At 55.4% G+C, this 17,866-nt stretch overlaps 2 protein-coding genes across 2 annotated transcripts in view; both read right to left on the reverse strand.

The window, feature by feature from the left end:
* Nucleotides 1-2,242, reverse strand: part of COL7A1 (collagen type VII alpha 1 chain) — a 31,836-nt gene extending 29,594 nt beyond the window's left edge. The window contains exons 1-6 of the mRNA XM_065540561.2: nucleotides 2,203-2,242; nucleotides 2,010-2,095; nucleotides 1,303-1,483; nucleotides 477-636; nucleotides 296-389; nucleotides 42-203 (exon numbers count right to left, since the gene is read on the reverse strand). Coding sequence (XP_065396633.1) covers nucleotides 42-203; nucleotides 296-389; nucleotides 477-636; nucleotides 1,303-1,483; nucleotides 2,010-2,094 — 682 coding nt within the window. The 5' untranslated portion in view covers nucleotide 2,095; nucleotides 2,203-2,242. The remainder of the gene's footprint in view (nucleotides 1-41; nucleotides 204-295; nucleotides 390-476; nucleotides 637-1,302; nucleotides 1,484-2,009; nucleotides 2,096-2,202) is intronic.
* A 3,661-nt stretch (nucleotides 2,243-5,903) lies between these two features.
* On the reverse strand, nucleotides 5,904-17,492 carry UQCRC1 (ubiquinol-cytochrome c reductase core protein 1). Its single transcript, XM_045386286.2, has 13 exons — nucleotides 17,396-17,492; nucleotides 16,993-17,133; nucleotides 13,263-13,349; nucleotides 11,857-11,986; nucleotides 11,440-11,638; nucleotides 10,769-10,848; nucleotides 8,254-8,369; nucleotides 7,886-8,029; nucleotides 7,591-7,751; nucleotides 7,381-7,466; nucleotides 6,962-7,050; nucleotides 6,535-6,610; nucleotides 5,904-6,092 (listed from the first exon to the last, which is right to left on the reverse strand). Exons 1-13 carry the CDS (start codon nucleotides 17,462-17,464, stop codon nucleotides 6,028-6,030), a joined length of 1,443 nt encoding a protein of 480 aa, XP_045242221.1. The 5' UTR covers nucleotides 17,465-17,492; the 3' UTR covers nucleotides 5,904-6,027.
* Between the last annotated feature and the right edge of the window lie 374 nt (nucleotides 17,493-17,866).

The raw sequence follows: 17,866 nt of genomic DNA on the forward strand, positions 1-17,866 counted from the left end.
CAGGGTCTAGGTCGGGGCACACCATGTAGGCAGGAACTCACGAGGCCAGGTCACAGGCATGCCACCAGCAGTTGTGCACACTCTCCGGGAAACGAGGGGGAGTAGTGTCCTCAAGATGCTGAAGTCATTGACGAAGAAGAAGAACTCACTGGTGGGCTGTGAGGCAACTCGCTTCAGCTCCTCAGGGTCGGCATTCTTGATCCCTGAAGTGACAACCAGTCAGGACTCAGTCACCCACATGCTCTCTGACCGCTCCCACTCCCCAGCTGACCTGTCATCCCTGCTCGGTCCTTACCCACAGCAAACAGCTTGACCCCCTGCCCCTTCAGCTTTTGGGCAGCTGTGTCCACCAGGTCCTGGGACTTCCCATCTGTGATCAGGATGCAGACCTGGGACAGGTGCAGGGGTCAAATCACGGCTCCTCTGAACACTTAATTTGGGGTCATCTTGGGAGGCATGGAAGGGGTAAGGATCACCTTGGGGACACCAGGTCGGGCCAGCTGGGGCAGGAAGACACGGTCAGCCACATGGAGAATTGCAGCCCCTGTGCGAGTGTTGCCCCCTTTGTAGCTGAGCTCACGGATGGCGCGGATCACATCACCCCCAGAGCCAAGTGCATCCAGGCTGAACTCTGTCCTGTTGGAGGGTAGGGGTGGCAACAGGCTAGGACTCAGGATCTCTTCTGGCCCTGGCCTTGAGGAGGCCTCTAGGGTGAGGGTTATGGGTATCAGGCTCTCTTGAGAGGTCCCTTCATTCTGTGATTCTCCACATCCACTTTCCTCTGGAACCCCCAGGTTAACAAACTCCCCAGGGGCTCCTTTGTGCACCATCTGCAGCTGGGCCTGGGCAGGCCTGAAGGAGCCCTTAGGGGCTCACAGTCTGTGGGAAACAAGATGCTGCTTAATTAAATAATTGCAGGAGGAGGGGTCCAGATGTAGGAAAGTGGATGCTGGCCAGATGGAGCACCTCTGGTGAACGGCTGCAGGGGTTAAGGGGCTAGAACATGAAGAGTCCAACAGGCATGGGGGGCCCCTCCTGGGCTCCCCATCTCCAGCTCAGAAAACACAGCCTGTCTTGCACCTTCCTGTCTTGCAATAGCCTGGAGGTGCTTCAGGGCATGAAGGTTCTACCTAGGGAATCCTTATCTCTGTCTCCAGAGGAGGTCCTGGCTAGGGGGTCTCTAGGTTCCCCAAAACTTGTTTCCGGAAAGACCCGGTCTGAGGTTTCCGGGGTCTCCTCCCTTCCTGGGGAAGGGGTCTTGGTGGGATCCCGGGGTCCCCAGCCCCCAGGGCCGCTACTCACCGTGGGTCATCACTGTACTGCACTGTGGCAAAGCGCACACCCTGTGCACTGGCTGCTCCAGAGAAAGGCAGCACCAGCCCTTCGAGAAAGCTGCGGACCTCGCGGAAATTGCTGCGGCCAATGGATGAGGAGCCATCCAGTAAGAACACAATGTCAGCGGCGTAAAGGCGCGTGCAGGTCACTGGGGCGGGCAGAAGAGATCAGGGCCTCTTCTGGGAGGCCAACCACCCGCCTCCCCGCACGGTGGCCTCGCTGGGACTTGGGATGGTGGGGAGAGTAGGCCTCATCTTATGCAAACCAGGGCCGAGTCGGCCTGAGCCTGGGGGCCTTGGAGGGAGTCGAGCTGGGTGGGTCCCAGAGCAGACTCCCGCGGGGGGTTGGGGTGTGCGGGGGAGGGAGAGTCGCCAGCACGGGTGTGGATTTGGGACTGAGGTCAGCCTCTAGGGGCCGGCGCCGATTGACATAAGGCAGGGGACCCCGCGTGCATCCAGGGAGCCAGAATTTGAGTCGGAACAGGATAGGAGGCAGTTTAGGGAACCCAGCACCGACCGCGGAGGGTTCGGGGAGTCCCAGAATTAGGAGGAATCCTCGGGGAGTCGCGGAGTTGGCTGGGTTGTGGGTGGGGGGGTGTCGGGGATGAAGGCCGAGTGGAGCGGAGGGTGACACGGTGCAGTGCCCCGGGCCGGGTCCTCCCTTGCGGTGCCCACCTCTCTCCCTGTGCTGGGCTCGCACTCGGGGCGCCCCTGCCAGGATCCCGGCGCAGAGCGCGGCCACCAGAAGCCGCAGCCTCATCCTAGTCGGTAGAAGCAGTCAGCTAGGACCCCCGCCTCTGCCCCTTGCTCCCCTGCGGCCTTGGCGGGTCCGAGCCCAGCGCCCCTCCAGCCCGAGTCCTGGTCTTGCCTGCGCGTCCGCCCGCTCCCGCCGCCGCCGCTGCAGTCCCGCGGGCAGAGCAGAGAAAAATCCCTGATCTCGGGGGGCGGAGCGGCAGGCGGGGACCCAGGCACCCGCCCTCACCCACATCCCTGAGAGGTCGCCGCCCCCACCACCCCTCCCCCAGACAAACGATATGACGCACTTAACTATAAACCCACCGACCCCCCTTGGCTTCTGGGAATTTCCCAGAAGGTTCTCCATGGACAGATGCTGAGGGAGTACCCCTAACTCCATCTAAGGTCACAGGTCTTGGCTACTTTAGGTCAATCACAGTGACCAGGCTGAGGAGTGGACAGGTTCCTGCAGAGCCACAAGGCAGCAGCGCCGTGGGGGGTGGGGGCTGCAGCTGAGGATGACTCACCGCCAATCCGGTGGGGGTGCCCAGACAAGCCCTCAGGCCATGGGTCCCGCCGGCCACTCCTGTGATTCAGCCATCTGTCTGGTGGGCCTCCTGAGCCCCACCCCAATCTCCTTGACAGGAGAGAAGCCCTGGCAAATGAGTGACTCTGGGCCTGTCTTAGGGAAACCAAGGTCCCCTTGGCCTAGATCCAAGTAACTCACCCTGTCTTTGTAGGGGATAAGCCAGAAGGAGGAGAGAACCTGTGTCATGCTTATGCATATGTCCCAGTGTCCCACACCCTCTACCATGTCCCAGGCAGATGCAATCCAGCTGTGCCTGAAGGGAGGGGGCCGCCCATCTGTGGAGAGCGGGACCACCCACAGTGACAGCTCATCTCTCAGGAATCCAGCCCTCCATGCCTCAGGCCGGGTCCCCCTACCTACATGTCCTCACCCATAGGCATCCCCTCATTCCATCTACTTTTCTTGCAGGTCCCTGCCACCCATCTCCCCCACCAGGCCGAGGTCTCCTTGGGCCCCTTCCTCCTTTCCTCATTGCCCTCATGGTACCTGTAGCTTCTGGCTTCATAACTGCCCGCTACCTTACTCCTCTCCCCTTACCCAGGCTGACTTCCCACCCTCCTCCAGCTTGGCTTCTGAGGCTGTGGACAGTCCCCCAATACACCAGACCAGGGCCACTGTCCCAAGGAGGTGGGACTTTGTATATGCGTATCTCTTCATTAGATGGGTGACACTAAGGCAGACAGGCACCCCTAAGAAGGGCAGGCCTCCATCTGGGTCCTGCTCCCCCTTTTTTTCTGCTAATCCTGAATAACTCTGGGCAGCCCAGAAAGCACATCTATACTCACCAAGGCTGCTGGGCCCCTTCTAATATGCCCAGCCCCACAGCCTGAGGACTCCGGTGTGGCCAGAGCTGGAGGCAGTGAAGACCATCCATGCTGCCTGCTTTCCTATTGCCCAAGGAAGGCTGGGGCTATTCCTTATTACTGACCCCCGAAACTATCCTGGGGCACAGTGCTGTGACCCCATGGGGCCTAGAACCTTATTCCAAGGTCAGAGTCTCCTCAACCATGTCCCAGGACCCCCCATCCCTGCAAGGTGTGCTCCAGGTGAGGGCTGCAGAGAACCACATATGTTCTCATCACACAAGCAGCCCCTTCCTACTAAGACTGTCACTTCCTCCTGCAGAGCCAGGGCGGGCGAGAGCAGGCCAGTGGCACAGACAGTACAGTACAGACATATGTGCACACGTGGGCCAGCCTTAGGGGAGACAGGAGGCCCAGCTGGGAGGGTGGGTGCTCAGGCAAACCTCATCAGAATTGAGGTGCCCCCAAAAGAAAGGACAGGTTGCTGTGAGAGGGTCTCTCAAAGGGTGCTGGGAGAGGCTGTTGGGAAGGTAGGAGTAAGGTTGGAATGACTACATGTCTGGAGCTCCTATGAGGCTTATGAGCAGGAATGTGGCCCTCTGAGGCCCCGGCTCTGGCCTCCTGGGAGGCACACAGCCTAGGGCACAGCCCCAGAGGCCAGTACCTATCTGCAATCCCATCAGGGCAGTGGAGCCCCCAGAGCACATCTTTCTCCCTCCCAAGCTTCCCTGAACATTTCCTTCCCTGGCCTCAGTCACTACCTCTCCCCATCTGTTTCCAACCAGGGCCTCTTTATCAGGTGCCAGCCCCACACATCCCACTGTGCCCTAGACACCACCAAACTCCTCACTGGACTATGGAAGATTACCCTCCTCCAATCCACTCCTGCCCCTGCGTCTCCCAGCCCTGCTGGGAATGTAGTCCTCTTTGTGTCCCCTGCAGCTGGCTCCAGCTCTTGTGTGGCCATGACCTCTGCTCTGCCACAGCACAGCTCACCAGGACTGATACAGAAATGTGGCCCGAGAGTCCCCATGCTGAATCTCAACGCTGACCAAGTCACTTCTCTTCATGGTAACCTCCACACACCTCCCCAGCATGGCTCCAGGGTAAAGACCAGAGTCCCTGGCTTGGTATGCAAGGTCCCTTAGAACCAGACCACTCCCAGCAGCTCAAGCTCTCATGACCAGCACACCTGTAGTCTCTAAGGGCCAGGCTGGGCTTACAGATGAAGCCCCATCCTCCAGGAGCTCAAACTTGGCAACAGACTTGGCACTTGTTCCCCTGCCTGGGTGTTGCATCTCCACGAGCACCCAGGGTTGGGCCTGTCAGGGTTCTGCGCTGCCCAGCATCTTCTCTCCAGCGGTTCACAAAGTAGAATGATCTGTGCAATGCCCTGGTCCCGGACCATAGAAGGTGCTTAACAAATGTCTCCGAATTGACAACTTATGGCACCCAATGGTGAAGGAAAGGCACTGGGGCAGGGTGAGAACGGTACAAGGGTTCCTTGGGCTACTTCCAAGCTAGGATGCCAGGGGGACTTCTCAACAGCCCTCTTCTAAACGACCTTGTCCCAGCACCCTGCTTGTGATTGCCAGGCAGTGACTTCCTCAAAGGAAAACTGGGCCCCTCACTTTCAACTTCCCCCTGGGATCCCAGAGAACCTGATTGTGGAAGCACTGGGGGGTGAAGGAGGAACGGCCTACCTGCCCACCCACCATGGGGACCAGAATCCAAAGAGATAACAGAGGGACTAGGTAGCTAAGAGCTGTACCGGGTCCTGGCAGCCTCAGGAAAATGGGGAGGGGATTGTCAGGGCAGCAGCTCTGGACTTGCCTGGGACAGATGTAGTTGAAGGAGGGGGCTTGGGCCCCACTGAGCTCAGGGCTATTCTTGGAGCCTGAGTCAGCGGAGGCAAAGGATTCTTGCCCTGCTTGTCCAGGCAGCAGTTAGAAACCAAATGGGAACACTATGCCCCAGGCTATCCTCCTCCCAGAATCCAGAGTAAACACACGCAAGAGGCATCCTTGGAGATACCCCTTGGCCCCTCTGGTCCACCCCAGCAAACTAGAGACCACCAGGGGGTGACCTGGCACAAGGTCCACAGTGAGGGGTTTCCCACCTGAGCCCCCAGGGATTCCAGGCTGACTCCTACAGGGGCAAAGGCTGGGTTTACACTTCCTATGGACTCCCATAGCCCACTCTTGGGACCGGCTGGCTGAGGAACATCCCCTAAGTGGCTGAGTGGAAACATCTGGGCTCAGCTCCCTGCAGGCATCAAAGACTTCCGGCCTCTGCTGCAGCCCCCATGCTTGCCCCTGGCTGAGGACACATCAGCCTGTGGGAAGGCAGGAGGATCCAGGAGCTGCAGAACTAGAGGGAAGTCCTTGCTCCCCATCTACTGCCCCATGGACTCCATGTCAATGCCAAAAGAGGGACGACACATTTCTCAGCAGAAGATTTTATTGGTGGTCACCTGCGGCACAGGTTAGAGGAGCCGGAGTGCTGTGTTTGTGGTGGGGGGACCACGAGCCCCAGCCCAGCTCTCTTGTTTACACAGGCTTCCCGCCTAGAAGCGCAGCCAGAACATGCCGCTACGGATCCGGTTGTAGTCTGGGAGCTGCTCAATGGGGCCTGTGGGGATAGGGTGGAGCGTCAGGGTGGGGTACCTGGCCTGCACAGGGACACCTGGCCCTGCGCCGCACCCAGTTCGGAGCTGCTGCCTAGAGCAGCACAAGACAGGCTTTGAGTGGAAAGAGGGAAGAGAACATTCCCCCAGGGGTGCTGAGCCTGTCCCTTCATGTTCTGGCCCTTGAAGCCCCACCCCACATGGAGGTGCCCGTTACCTGACGGGTGCAGGGTATTGATGGAGGCACCCTGGCAGGCAGTCAAGGAACTGCCGGGACAGGTTTTCTGAGCAAGAACTCCCTGGCAGCCAGGGGACTTGGGAGAGCTGCTTGGGGCCTTAACTGGCTGCTCTGTAAGCTGAGCAGCAGTGGGGGAGCAGAGATGGAAGGCGAGGCCAAGAGAATGGCCTGAGGAAATAAACAAAGAGCAGATCCCCTAGGCCACTTACCATATCCAGCCACCGCTGGGCACTGGTCATAGATGTACTTGGAGCAGATCTCACGCACCACACTGGCATCCACCTCCTGCAGGGTGAGGCAGAGGACATACTAGCTAACAGGCACCTGGCCACCACCTCAGCCAGTCAGCATCATCCAACTAGCTGAGATCTCCCACAGGCAGCATGCAGCTGTCCCCAACCCAAAAGGGGAAAGGCGGAAGGGATCCCTGCTATAGACTTCCATGGGCCGCACCCATCTCCACAGCCATCAGCACCTCTGCCCTGCCCTCCCACTATGCTATCCCTGCAGGTGACAGCTGCCTAGGACACCAGGGATGCCTACAGGAGCAGGCTCTGCTGTGCCAGGCCCCAACGCTGCACCTCCAGGTGTCTGTCAGGTCAAGATTCCAGAACCTCTCCCAGGGGCCCATGTTACCGCAATCCGGCTTTCCCATTCAGCCAGGGGGATGCGGCGGCCATAGGTCAGGAGGCTGCGACCAATGTCCTCACACACAGGAGTAGTGCCTTTAAGGATGGGGGAGGGCTCAGAAGTCCACCCAGCCCAATCCTGGACCCACAGGTACACAAACAACTTCCAGCCTAAGGTTGACAAGGACCTCCCTGACCTCATGCTGACCCAGATCACAGCCCTCTCTTCTGTGGTCACCTATTATGGTAGCGATGGGCTGCGGACCTGTCCCACACCTGCCTGCATCTCCAAGGGTGGGGTGATGGGGCACAGTGTGGTCTTCAAAGTTTTCCTTTCTAACTTTGGTTAGTTAGGAGTGGTGGCCACCTTGGGGCTGTCGCTGGCAAGATGCACTCTATCCCTCCCCACTGAGCTGCAGGACTCACCATCTAGATGAGATACCAGGGCATTTCTGAGGATGTTTTTGCCCCGGGCCACCTCACTCTCCGTGGCACTGGTACACAGGCGCATCCTAAAGTCGGAGGGGGCGGGGGTGGGTGGGTGGTGTTCACTTTGAGCCAATGTGTCCTCTCTCAGCCTCCCACTGCACTGGTTAAAGCCGCCATCCCACCTAGGAGTACCAGGCTGCCACTTACCACTGCCCTTGCAGGACGAACATCATGTCATCGATTTTCATTCGGTCACAGACAAAGTGTGCACCCAGCAAACCCGTGTCTGCATAGCAGATGCTGAAGGTCTGGAAACTCTGGCATAGCTTGTTGGCCACGGCACCTGAAGCCAGTGGGCTGGACAGGTGCTGCCAGGGGGATAGGTGGTCAGCACCCACCCTCTTGTCTTCAACCCATACTGTGACCCCCACGCACAGAAGCACACAGCCCCAGCACCCTCTCTTCCCTGAAGGTGAGGTACCATGCTCACTCTGGCACTCACCACGCCACCACCGTAAGTGCAATCATAGTGGCCGATGATGGCATTGGCCACTTGCAAGGCCACATTGTCCGGGCTGGCCCAGCCAGGACCCTCTACTGCAATGGCCACATGAGCAAAAGGTAGAGCATCGTCACGGTGGCGGATCTGAAACAGTATGACAAGGTTGAGGGACAGCCAGACTGCCGGGGGAACAGAAAAGGTGGGTAGAGGGTGTACGTGTGTGTGACCATGTGTGCCTGTGACGCAGAAGCCAGAGAACCCCTTCCCAACTGCTGAGGTATCTCTGGAGTCACCAGGATAACCATGCACATGGGGGTCCTCCCACAGGCCCCCAGCTGAGCACTACCCCGGCCCAACAGGCAGCACACCTCACTGCCAGTGAAGCGGCACGGAGTAAGAGCGGGCACAGTGTCCTCTGCGTATGTCCAAGGGATGTCACCAAGGTGCTTCTGGGCAAGGTCTAACAGTTGCTGGTGCTCCACTCCTGCTGAGACAGACAGTGGCATTACTGACCAGCCAGGGCCCAAAGCACAGGGTGCAGGGGAGTTCACAGACAGGCGGAGGACCCCCATGTCCTGTCTTAGTGGGAGAAACCAGGAGTATGTGACATTAGAACAGGGTGAGGAAAGAAGGTCCTCCTCAGACAGACCCTGCCTTGTGGACAGGACAGACACCTCAGGGCCAGATAGCTCCCACGGCCTCAGTCCTAGAAGAGCAGCAGCGCTCAGAACTTCAACACGGGCTGCCATGTGATGTAAGTGTGGGTTCTCACTTGAGAAGGTGCATTCCACCTATATCAAGGACAAGACTGGTACTCCTGGGTACAAAGCCACCTGGCCTGCCTTTTCCCTCTAGCTCTCCCTCAAGTATTTCTGGCTGCTGGCCCGGCAGGGGGTGGCAAGTGAGGGGGCAGAAAGAGGTGCTATTACAGGGCTGTGGTAAGGTCTGGGGTCCCCTGAGAGCTGGGGACATTTGCAAATAATGTTACAAACGTATACCCTAGGACTCCTTGGATCTGGCCTCCTCACCTCCACAAGAGGACTCTGTGGTGCCACCAGTTACGCTGGCCTTTTTTTCCCCCCCAAGACGGAGTCTCGCTCTGTTGCCCAGGCTGGAGCACAGTGATGCGATCTCAGCTCACTGCAAGCTCCGCCTCCCGGGTTCACGCTATTCTCCTGCCTCAGCCTCCCAAGTAACTGGGACTATAGATGCCCGACACCATGCCTGTCTAATTTTTTTGTATTTTCAGTAGAGGCAGGGTTTCACTGTGTTAGCCAGGATGGTCTCAATCTCCTGACCTCGTGATCCGCCCACCTCAGCCTCCCAAAGTGCTGGGATTACAGGCGTGAGCCACTCCACCCGGCCTGTGTTGGCCTATTTTTTTTTTGTTTTTGTTTTTTGTTTTTTTGAGACGGAGTCTCGCTCTGTCGCCCAGACGGGAGTGCAGTGGCACGATCTCGGCTCCCTGCAAGCTCCACCTCCCAGGTTCATGCCATTCTCCTGCCTCAGCCTCCCAAGTAGCTGGGACTACAGGCGCCCGCTACCATGCCCGGCTAATTTTTTTGTATTCTTAGTAGAGACGGGGTTTCACCGTGTTAGCCAGGATGGTCTCAATCTCTTGACCTCGTGATCCGCCTGCCTCGGCCTCCCAAAAAGTGCTGGGATTACAGGCGTGAGCCCCCGCATCCTGCCCTGTGTTGGCCTTTTATTCCTTCCGTGAGCTCAAGCCCTGCTAGTCTGACAGACATGTCAGACTGCTGTTACCCCCAGGTTCCTCAGCTCCAAAGCCCCGGTCATGTTCATCCTATTGGTCTTTTATGCATACTCAGCTGCCAAAGTCAGCTCAGCTGGGAAGCTTTTTTTTTTTTTTTTTGAGATGGAGTCTCATTCTGTTGCCCAGGCCAGAGTGCAGTGGCACAATCTCAGCTCACTGCAACCTCCGCCCCCCGGGTTCAAGCGATTCTCCTGCCTCAGCCTTCCGAGTAGCTGGGATTATAGGTGCCTGCCACCACGCCTGGCTAATTTTTGTACTTTTACTAGAGACAGGGTTTTGCCATGTTGGCTAGGCTGGTCTCGAACTCCTGACCTCAAGTGATTAACCTACCTTGGCCTCCCAAAGTGCTAGGATTACAGGCGTGAGCCACCACGCCCAGCCAAGATGGGAAGCATCTTAACCTCAGTTCCTTACCCATGTCCAGACCCCAACCAGGTTCCATCTATAAAACCACCTGGAGTACATTTACTGCTCCCCCTTGCTCCTGCCATCTCCTGCCCAGTCCCTACCACAGCCCCTCTCTAGCTAGCCTGCCTGCACTGTGACCCCACACAGCAGCAGAGCAAACCTCAGACCATGACATGCTCTTCCCCTGTGCTCAGTTCCCCATACCACCTAAGTAACACTCACCACCTTTCAGTCTTCTGTTCAAACTACAGGTGCTTTAAAAAGCCCCTCCCCCAACCTACAACTCTGAGGCCCCAGTGAAATCTCCCCGACCCCTCTGTGCCTTCCTTTCAAGGCACTTCTTGGTCTGTTATCAGGCATGCATCAATACACAACTAATGGCTGGCTCTCCCAAGGGCAAGGCCACAAGGAACAAGGCCAGGGGCTTACATCCCCTACCAGCCCATAAACTCAGTATCCTAGGACTAGGTGGGGCTAAGACAGACCTGTACCAGAGGGACAGCATCCTGTTTAACCAGTCCCAGTGGTGGCAGCAGGGTAGACTCCTATCCCACCTCAGACAGCACAGGCGGAAGGTCATTCCCCTCAAGGTTAGGGTGGGAGCAGGGTCCCCTGGGGTGGAACGTCCCCTATGGTGGGAACCAGGACCTTGGCTTTGATAACCAAGGCTAGGACCCCACTTCAGTGAGTCCATCACTCACCTCCAGCTGCTGCCAGCACCATTCGAGGGGCCTTGTAATGAGTGCTGAAGTACTCGGTCAAGTCTGCACGAGACAGCTTCCTACAAGACATATGGCCAGTGTGTCAGCACCTCTACCACACTGGAGTGAGTTGGGGTGTGTGCGTGAATGGGACTGAGGAGGCAGACTAGGAGAGGCATGGTTTCTCCGAAGAGTGGGCCCTAGCACACCCCCAACCCCCTTTCCCCATCTCTGCCACCCACCCCTCCAAGGCCCAGAGGGCAACCCTCGTCTGCCCTTGCCTCATGCCTGACCTCAGGACAGGCTCATAGTCTTCTCTGAGAATGTGTGAGCCAACACTGTGGGACTCTCAAAGGGCAGTATCAAAGCTCCCAGAGCCATCACCAAAGGAGACAAGAGACCACATGGAGGGGACACCCAGACACCCCGCCCTTGGACTGTCAGGACATGCACCAAAACATACCTTAAAACAAAGCCCAAAACTCAAGTGAAGCCCACAAAGCCATTAAAAAAGACTCACTGGACCACATGGATATAGAAACTGTCTCCAATCGCATGACTCAGGAAAATAACCCCGACAGACAGTTAGCCAACTAAAAATGTGACCTGGAAAGGGTCTGGCCAGGCGAGAATGGGGCAAGCATCCCACCACAAGCCCAGCCAACTCTCACCTGACATTCTCACTGGGCCCCTCCACAGCCTGGGCTAGAGGTGTGCCCTGGAATGCTGTGGCATGCAGGTAGTCAAAGACCACGTCTCGCATAGATGCGTCATTCTCCTGCATCTCCCGCAGGATCACATCACGTTCCTTCTCGATCTGTGAGTCTTCCAGACTACAGTTCTGCACAATGTCACCCAAGAGCTCCACAACTAGATGCAAGGAGGACATGTTTAGGTGCCAGGTGGACCACTGGAGACCAATGACAGCACAAAATCCCCAGGCCTGGCATCTCCTGCTGCCCACACCTAGTTGCCCAGCTGCAAAGCCATACGCTAAGGGTAATAGGATTCTGTGGTCAGCCAGGGACTCCTGGGTAGCTGTCCTCTGCTCCCCTGCCCTCTGCCCCACCTCTTCCTCCAGGTGTTACCTTTTGGCAGATCCTTGGACAGCGCCTTGATGTAGTAAGCTGTGTGTTCCCGGGTGCTGTAGGCATTAAGATGGGCCCCCATGCTCTCCACCTCCTTCTCCAGGGCACTGCCAGGCCGATTCTTTGTTCCCTGGAATCAGATATCAACCAGACCAATCAGAAGCCACACAGGAGCCCAAGAACCCTGTCCTCAGAGGCTAAAGATCCAGCAGGACCACTGGTCCACAGGTACCTCCCTCAGCATAGACTCTGGGGACACAGATCCCAGAGTCTGTGTTTACCAAGTACTAAGCAGGCCTTGTGGTGACCAAGGCCATGGCATCATGGGCCAACAGAATAGAGATAACCAGGGTGAGGACAGAAGGGCATGGCCAGACCAAGTGTTTCCTAAAGCTCCTGTAACACCTTACCAACAAGCAGTGGGGTCATTACCAGTACACCTCCCCCTTCTTATTGACAGCCATGGTCAGGTAAGCCCACACCTGTGTTCAAGTGATACAACCCACTCCTCCCATGCCATTCCCATGACTGTATGTGTCTGTTTATACATGCTAGTGGCCACCTCTGTGGGACCCAATCCTAGTCCTATGTGTGGAGAACAGTGGTGCTATCTCTTGGTTAATACTGCACACATACCCGTGACATTGCAGCTGGCTGGGTTGCCCATTAGAGCTCCATGGCCCTGCCCACCCCAACCAAGGGATGCCCAGGTATTCCACCACAGCAGAACATTTCATAAGCAAGCATGTACGTCCATGTCTGTGGGTTTGTTACAATGCACGTGCATATCTATGTGTGTTCCACAGGTCTCCTGTATGCATGCACATAACACAGGCCTGGCTTCTCTGGTGAAAAGTGGGGTTCCTGTGGTTCCTTGGGTCTTCTTGGCTCTGAGGGCCTCATGCAGGGGCTCATCAGATACGTGCCTACTCAGGAGACGTTAAGCTCATGTGGTTCCTTTTAGGAAGGCTGGCCAGACATCCGCCCCGCCACTGAGGCCCATAATCAGGCTATTTTTTCTTTTTTCTTTTTTTTTTTGAGACGGAGTCTCGCTGTGTCTCCCAGGCTGGAGTGCAGTGGCGTGATCTCGGCTCACTGCAAGCTCCGCCTCCCGGGTTCACGCCATTCTCCCGCCTCAGCCTCCCAAGTAGCTGAGACTACAGGCGCCCGCCACCACGCCCGGCTAGTTTTTTGTATTTTTAGTAGAGACGGGGTTTCACCATGTTAGCCAGGATAGTCTCGATCTCCTGACCTCGTGATCCACCCGCCTCGGCCTCCCAAAGTGCTGGGATTACAGGCTTGAGCCACCGCGCCCGGCCTAATCAGGCTATTTTTTCTGACCTTCATCCTCAGGAGGGACAACAGGCAGCCCTAAGTCCAGAGGAGACAGACTTCAAGAGCCTCACCTTGAAAGCCAGATGCTCCAAAAAGTAGCCTGCCCCATTGTTCTTCTCAGTCTCAAAACGGCTGCCAACATCAATCCACACTCCCACCTGGACAAGAAGCCACCAACAAAGGTTACAAACAAACCACTCCCCAGCCCCCTACTCACACCCCACCTGAGTGACTCAGTACAAGCCCCAGGCAGGGACTCATGAATCCTGGAGTCAGGGAGAACTGCCCCAGCAGGACCCCTGTGCTTGGAGATACAGTCACGCCTGGCAAACAGAGGGCCAGCCGAATGACTAGTCACACTGCATCATTGCTCTCCTGATTGGCTATCAAGGACCCCCAGGGACACTTCTAACTGTGCACATTTACCTGGTCTCACCAGCATACAAAATCCTTAAATTCACTCTCACTTTTCAGTTAATTATTTGTTTTTGTCTAGGCATACAACACATCATTTGCAAACAACTACTTATTTTTTCCTTTCTAAAAATTACACGCTGCCTTTGTTCTGGCAATGATTTGATCCTTTCATCATTAAGGAAGGGACTATTGATTTAGACTGTATATTTTATCACACTAAATATTGTTCCTATAACACCATTTTGTTGTCGTTTTTAATCAGATCTGGACACCAAACACTGCCCAGTGTTGCCCTGGCACCCAATAAGATAATATTAATTTTCTTTCTTTTTTTTTTTTTTTTTTGAGACAGAGTCTCACTGTGTCTCCCAGGCTGGAGTGCAGTGGCGTGATCTCGGCTCACTGCAAGCTCCGCCTCCCGGGTTCACGCCATTCTCCCGCCTCAGCCTCCCAAGTAGCTGAGACTACAGGCGCCCGCCACCACGCCCGGCTAGTTTTTTGTATTTTTAGTAGAGACGGGGTTTCACCATGTTAGCCAGGATAGTCTCGATCTCCTGACCTCGTGATCCACCCGCCTCGGCCTCCCAAAGTGCTGGGATTACAGGCTTGAGCCACCGCGCCCGGCCGATAATATTAATTTTCTTGACAGCCTCCTGGTTGCTGTGAAACGTGCACCACAGGCCAGGCGTGGTGCCTTATACCTGTAATCCCAGCACTTTGGGAGGCCAAGGCGGGTGGATCACGAGGTCAGGAGTTTGAGACCAGCCTGGCCAACATGGTGAAACCCTGTCTCTACTACAAATACAAAAATTAGTTGAGCATGGTGGCACATGCCTGTAGTCCCAGCTACTTGGGAGGCTGACGCAGAAGAATCGCTTGAGCCCGGGAGGCAGAGGTTGTAGTGAGTCCAGACTGTGCCACTGCACTCCAGCCTGGGTGAGACAGAGACTCCATCTCAAAAAAAAAAAAAAAAAAAAAAAAGAAAGAAAGAAGAAAAAGAAAAAGAAACAGAAACATGTACCACTCACCCCACCTGGTCACATGGTCTAGTCTTTCAATTTAGTATTTGTTCACAGCTGATTTAAGTTTTTCACATCTACTTTCCTAAGATACTTTTCTTTTTTGAGACGGAGTCTCACTCTGTCACCCAGGCTGGAGTGCAATGGCGTGATCTCGGCTCACTCCCGGGTTCACGCCATTCTCCTGCCTCAGCCTCCCGAGTAGCTGGGACTATAGGCGCCTGCCACCACACCCGGCTAATTTTTTGTATTTTTAGTAGAGATTGGGTTTCACCATGTTAGCCAGGATGCTCTCGATCTCCTGACCTTGTGACCCACCCGCCTCAGCCTCCCAAAGTGCTGGGATTACAGGCATGAGCCACTGCGCTCGGCCACTTTTTTTGTTTTGACATGGAGTCTCACTCGGTCACGAGGCTGGAGTGCAGTGGCCTGATGTCAGCTCACTCAACCTCTGCTTCCTGGGTTCAAGCGATTCTCCTGCTTCAGCCTTACGAGTAGCTGGGACTATAGGTGTGTGCCACCACGCCCAGCTAATTTTTGTATTTTTAGTAGAGGTGGGGTTTCACCACGTTGGCCAGGATGGTCTTAATCTCTTGACCTCATGATCCGCCTGCCTCAGTCTCCCAAAGTGCTAGAACTACAGGCATGAGCCACTGCGCCAAGACTTTTTTTTAATTGTATAAATTTATGGGGTACAAGCGCAATTTTTAAAAGTTTCTATCCACACCCAAAACTCCATTTTTTTTTTTTTTTTTTTTTTTTTAAAGACAGAGGGCCTTGCTCTGTCACCCAGGCCAGAGTAATCATGGCTCACTGCAACCTCGTATTCCTGGGCTCAATTGATCCTCCTGCTTTGGCCTCTCAAAGCCCTGGAATTACCTGTGTTAGCCACTGTGCCCCGCACACAAGTGCGATGTTACATGCACAGAATGCACAAGTAGTCAAGGGAGTTCAAGACCAGCCTGACCAACGTGGAGAAACCCCATCTCTACTAAAAATACAAAAAATTAGCCGGGCACGGTGGCACATGCCTGTAATCCCAGTTACTCAGGAGGTTGAGGCAGGAGAATCACTTGAACCCGGGAGATGGAGGTTGCAGTGAGCTGAGACTGCACCATTGCACACCAGCCTGTGTAACAAGAGCGAAACTCTGTCTCCAAAAAAAAAAAAAAAAAGCACAAGTAGTCAAATCAGGGCTTTTACGTTATCCATCACCAGAATAACACACCTTGTACCCATTAAGTAATTTCTTCTTTTTTTTTTTTTGAGATGGACTCTCACTCTGTCACTCAGGCTGGAGTACAGTGGCACGATCTTGGCTCACTGCAATCATTATCCACCCTTTCATCTTTCCAAGTCTTCACTGTCCACCATTCCACTTTCTACATCTGTATGTACATATTTCTTAGCTCCCACTGATAAGTGAGAACATAAAGTAATATTTGCTTTCCTAAGAGATGTCAATGCATATATCATAAGTCACACAATCTTAGATGAACATGTATTTCACATCTAACATCTTGGAATGCAAGAGGCATTTTACAATCTACAGTACCCTTTTATCAAAATTGGCAAGACTCTTAAGATTCTCTGCACTGGAACACAGACGGCTCCTTACAATCTAGGACATTTTGAAGTTCATGTAATATAGCATTCTTTACTACAACAGGTGCCATATAACAAGGAAGTTGCAGGCCACCTTTTCCTATGCTTAGTAATAATTTAAATCGCAGGACATTGTTTCTGGAAAACTAAAAGGATGTGTCAATAAAAACATCTGGCCCTGGAGCTGGGGGATGGTGACTGAAGGGAGGAGGAGATAATTATTTCTTGGGAATCTTCTCACCTATTCATATATCTATTTGTGAGTCAAGATTTCTATCCTTGAGTCAATTTTGAGAATTTGTATTTTTTGGAAAATCACACATTTCATTGTACTGTTAAAATTAATTTCTTCCTAAAATGCATTTGTGGTCTAGCCTGGAGATTATGAGCTTGGGCATGATGAGGGTGACAGACCTGGACGCCTGCAAGTCACCTAAGGTGTCTGAATCCCATTTTCTGCATTGTAAGAGGAGACGTGATCACTTCTCTTACATGGGCTCCTTAACAAAAGGCTGGAAAAGAATTTGGCCGCCTACTTGACGGGCATTATATGCTAAACAATGTTGGCTTATAGTGAAGATTGTCCCGTGAAGCCAAGGCGTGGCTAGGGTCGCGAATGGGGCCATTCTTGGGGTGAGTGATCCTGAGTCCGAATCCAAACCATAAACGGGAAGACCCGAGCCCAAGGTCACACCCCAACCTGAGAAAAGATGGCAGGCCTAATCTGCAGGCCCTCTCCCCAGTGGCGTCCCCAGCTCACCGTGCAAGTGGGCTGAGAGGACTGCTCGGAGGCCACACGCAGGCCGTTGTCCAGCAGGCTAACCTGCGTCTCCGGCACGAACTGGAGCGCCTGAGCGAAGGTTGCCGTACTCCGCAAGGCTGGCGTCCGCAGCAGGGTCGGCTGTGGAAGGGAACAGCTGCGAGTGAGGACTCTGTTGGGGAATCGCTCACCACCTCCCAGGTGCTCAGGAGGATGCCAGTCCCCCTCCCCGCCCCCGCCCCTAGGCCAGCGGCGAGGTACCTTTCCCCGCCCTCCTCCATGACCTTCCCACGGCCCTGACCCCGCGTCCTCCCCACCTCGACCTGCCACTGCTAACAGCCCACACCCGTCCGCTTCCCGAAGCCCTGTCCCCTGAAGCCCCGCGCTCTCGCCACCACCTTACCGAGCGGCGGGCGCGCAATAGCACTTGTGCCCCGGAGGTAGCCGCCCGGCAGACCACGGACGCCGCCATCTTCCAGCTCTAGTCGGCTCTAAGTTGCGCCGCGCAAGCGTAGAGTAGGCGCGTTGGCGGTCGCGGCGCAGGCGCAGTATCGTAAAGTTGGCGCTCGGCCGCCTCCTGGCGGGATCCGGGACCGTCAGTTGTGCTGGCCTGGCTTTGGCTGGCTGGCTGGCTGGCTCTATCAGTGCCGCCGCCCGTGCCTGCGCACACAGTCCGCCTGCCGTCCATCAGCCCGAGCAGGTTTGCCCGCCGTGCGGTCCATCTCCCCGTTCCACGCGTGGAAGTCAGCGTGCACAATGTTTCTCACCAGCCGCGCTGCGTACTCCGAGTAGAGGTCTGGCGGGTGGGGCGTTGCAGCCGCAGCGTGTCCGCAGGTTCGAGCCCAGGGCTGAAGTACCAGAGTGGACCACAAGG

Source organism: Macaca fascicularis, chromosome 2, assembly GCF_037993035.2.
Source record: "Macaca fascicularis isolate 582-1 chromosome 2, T2T-MFA8v1.1".
In the NCBI taxonomy this organism is placed as follows: domain Eukaryota; kingdom Metazoa; phylum Chordata; class Mammalia; order Primates; family Cercopithecidae; genus Macaca; species Macaca fascicularis.

What these genes read in the sequence shown, in the direction of transcription:
- UQCRC1 (XM_045386286.2), bottom strand. Translation starts at nt 17,464, where the DNA reads ATGGCGGCGTCCGTGGTCTGCCGGGCGGCTACCTCCGGGGCACAAGTG. An exon ending in CCTCTCAGCCCACTTGCACG is followed by an intron (nt 13,350 to 16,992) that starts GTGAGCTGGGGA and finishes CTTCTTGTCCAG; the next exon opens with GTGGGAGTGTGGATTGATGT. An exon ending in TTCGTCCTGCAAGGGCAGTG is followed by an intron (nt 7,467 to 7,590) that starts GTAAGTGGCAGC and finishes CTCCGACTTTAG; the next exon opens with GATGCGCCTGTGTACCAGTG.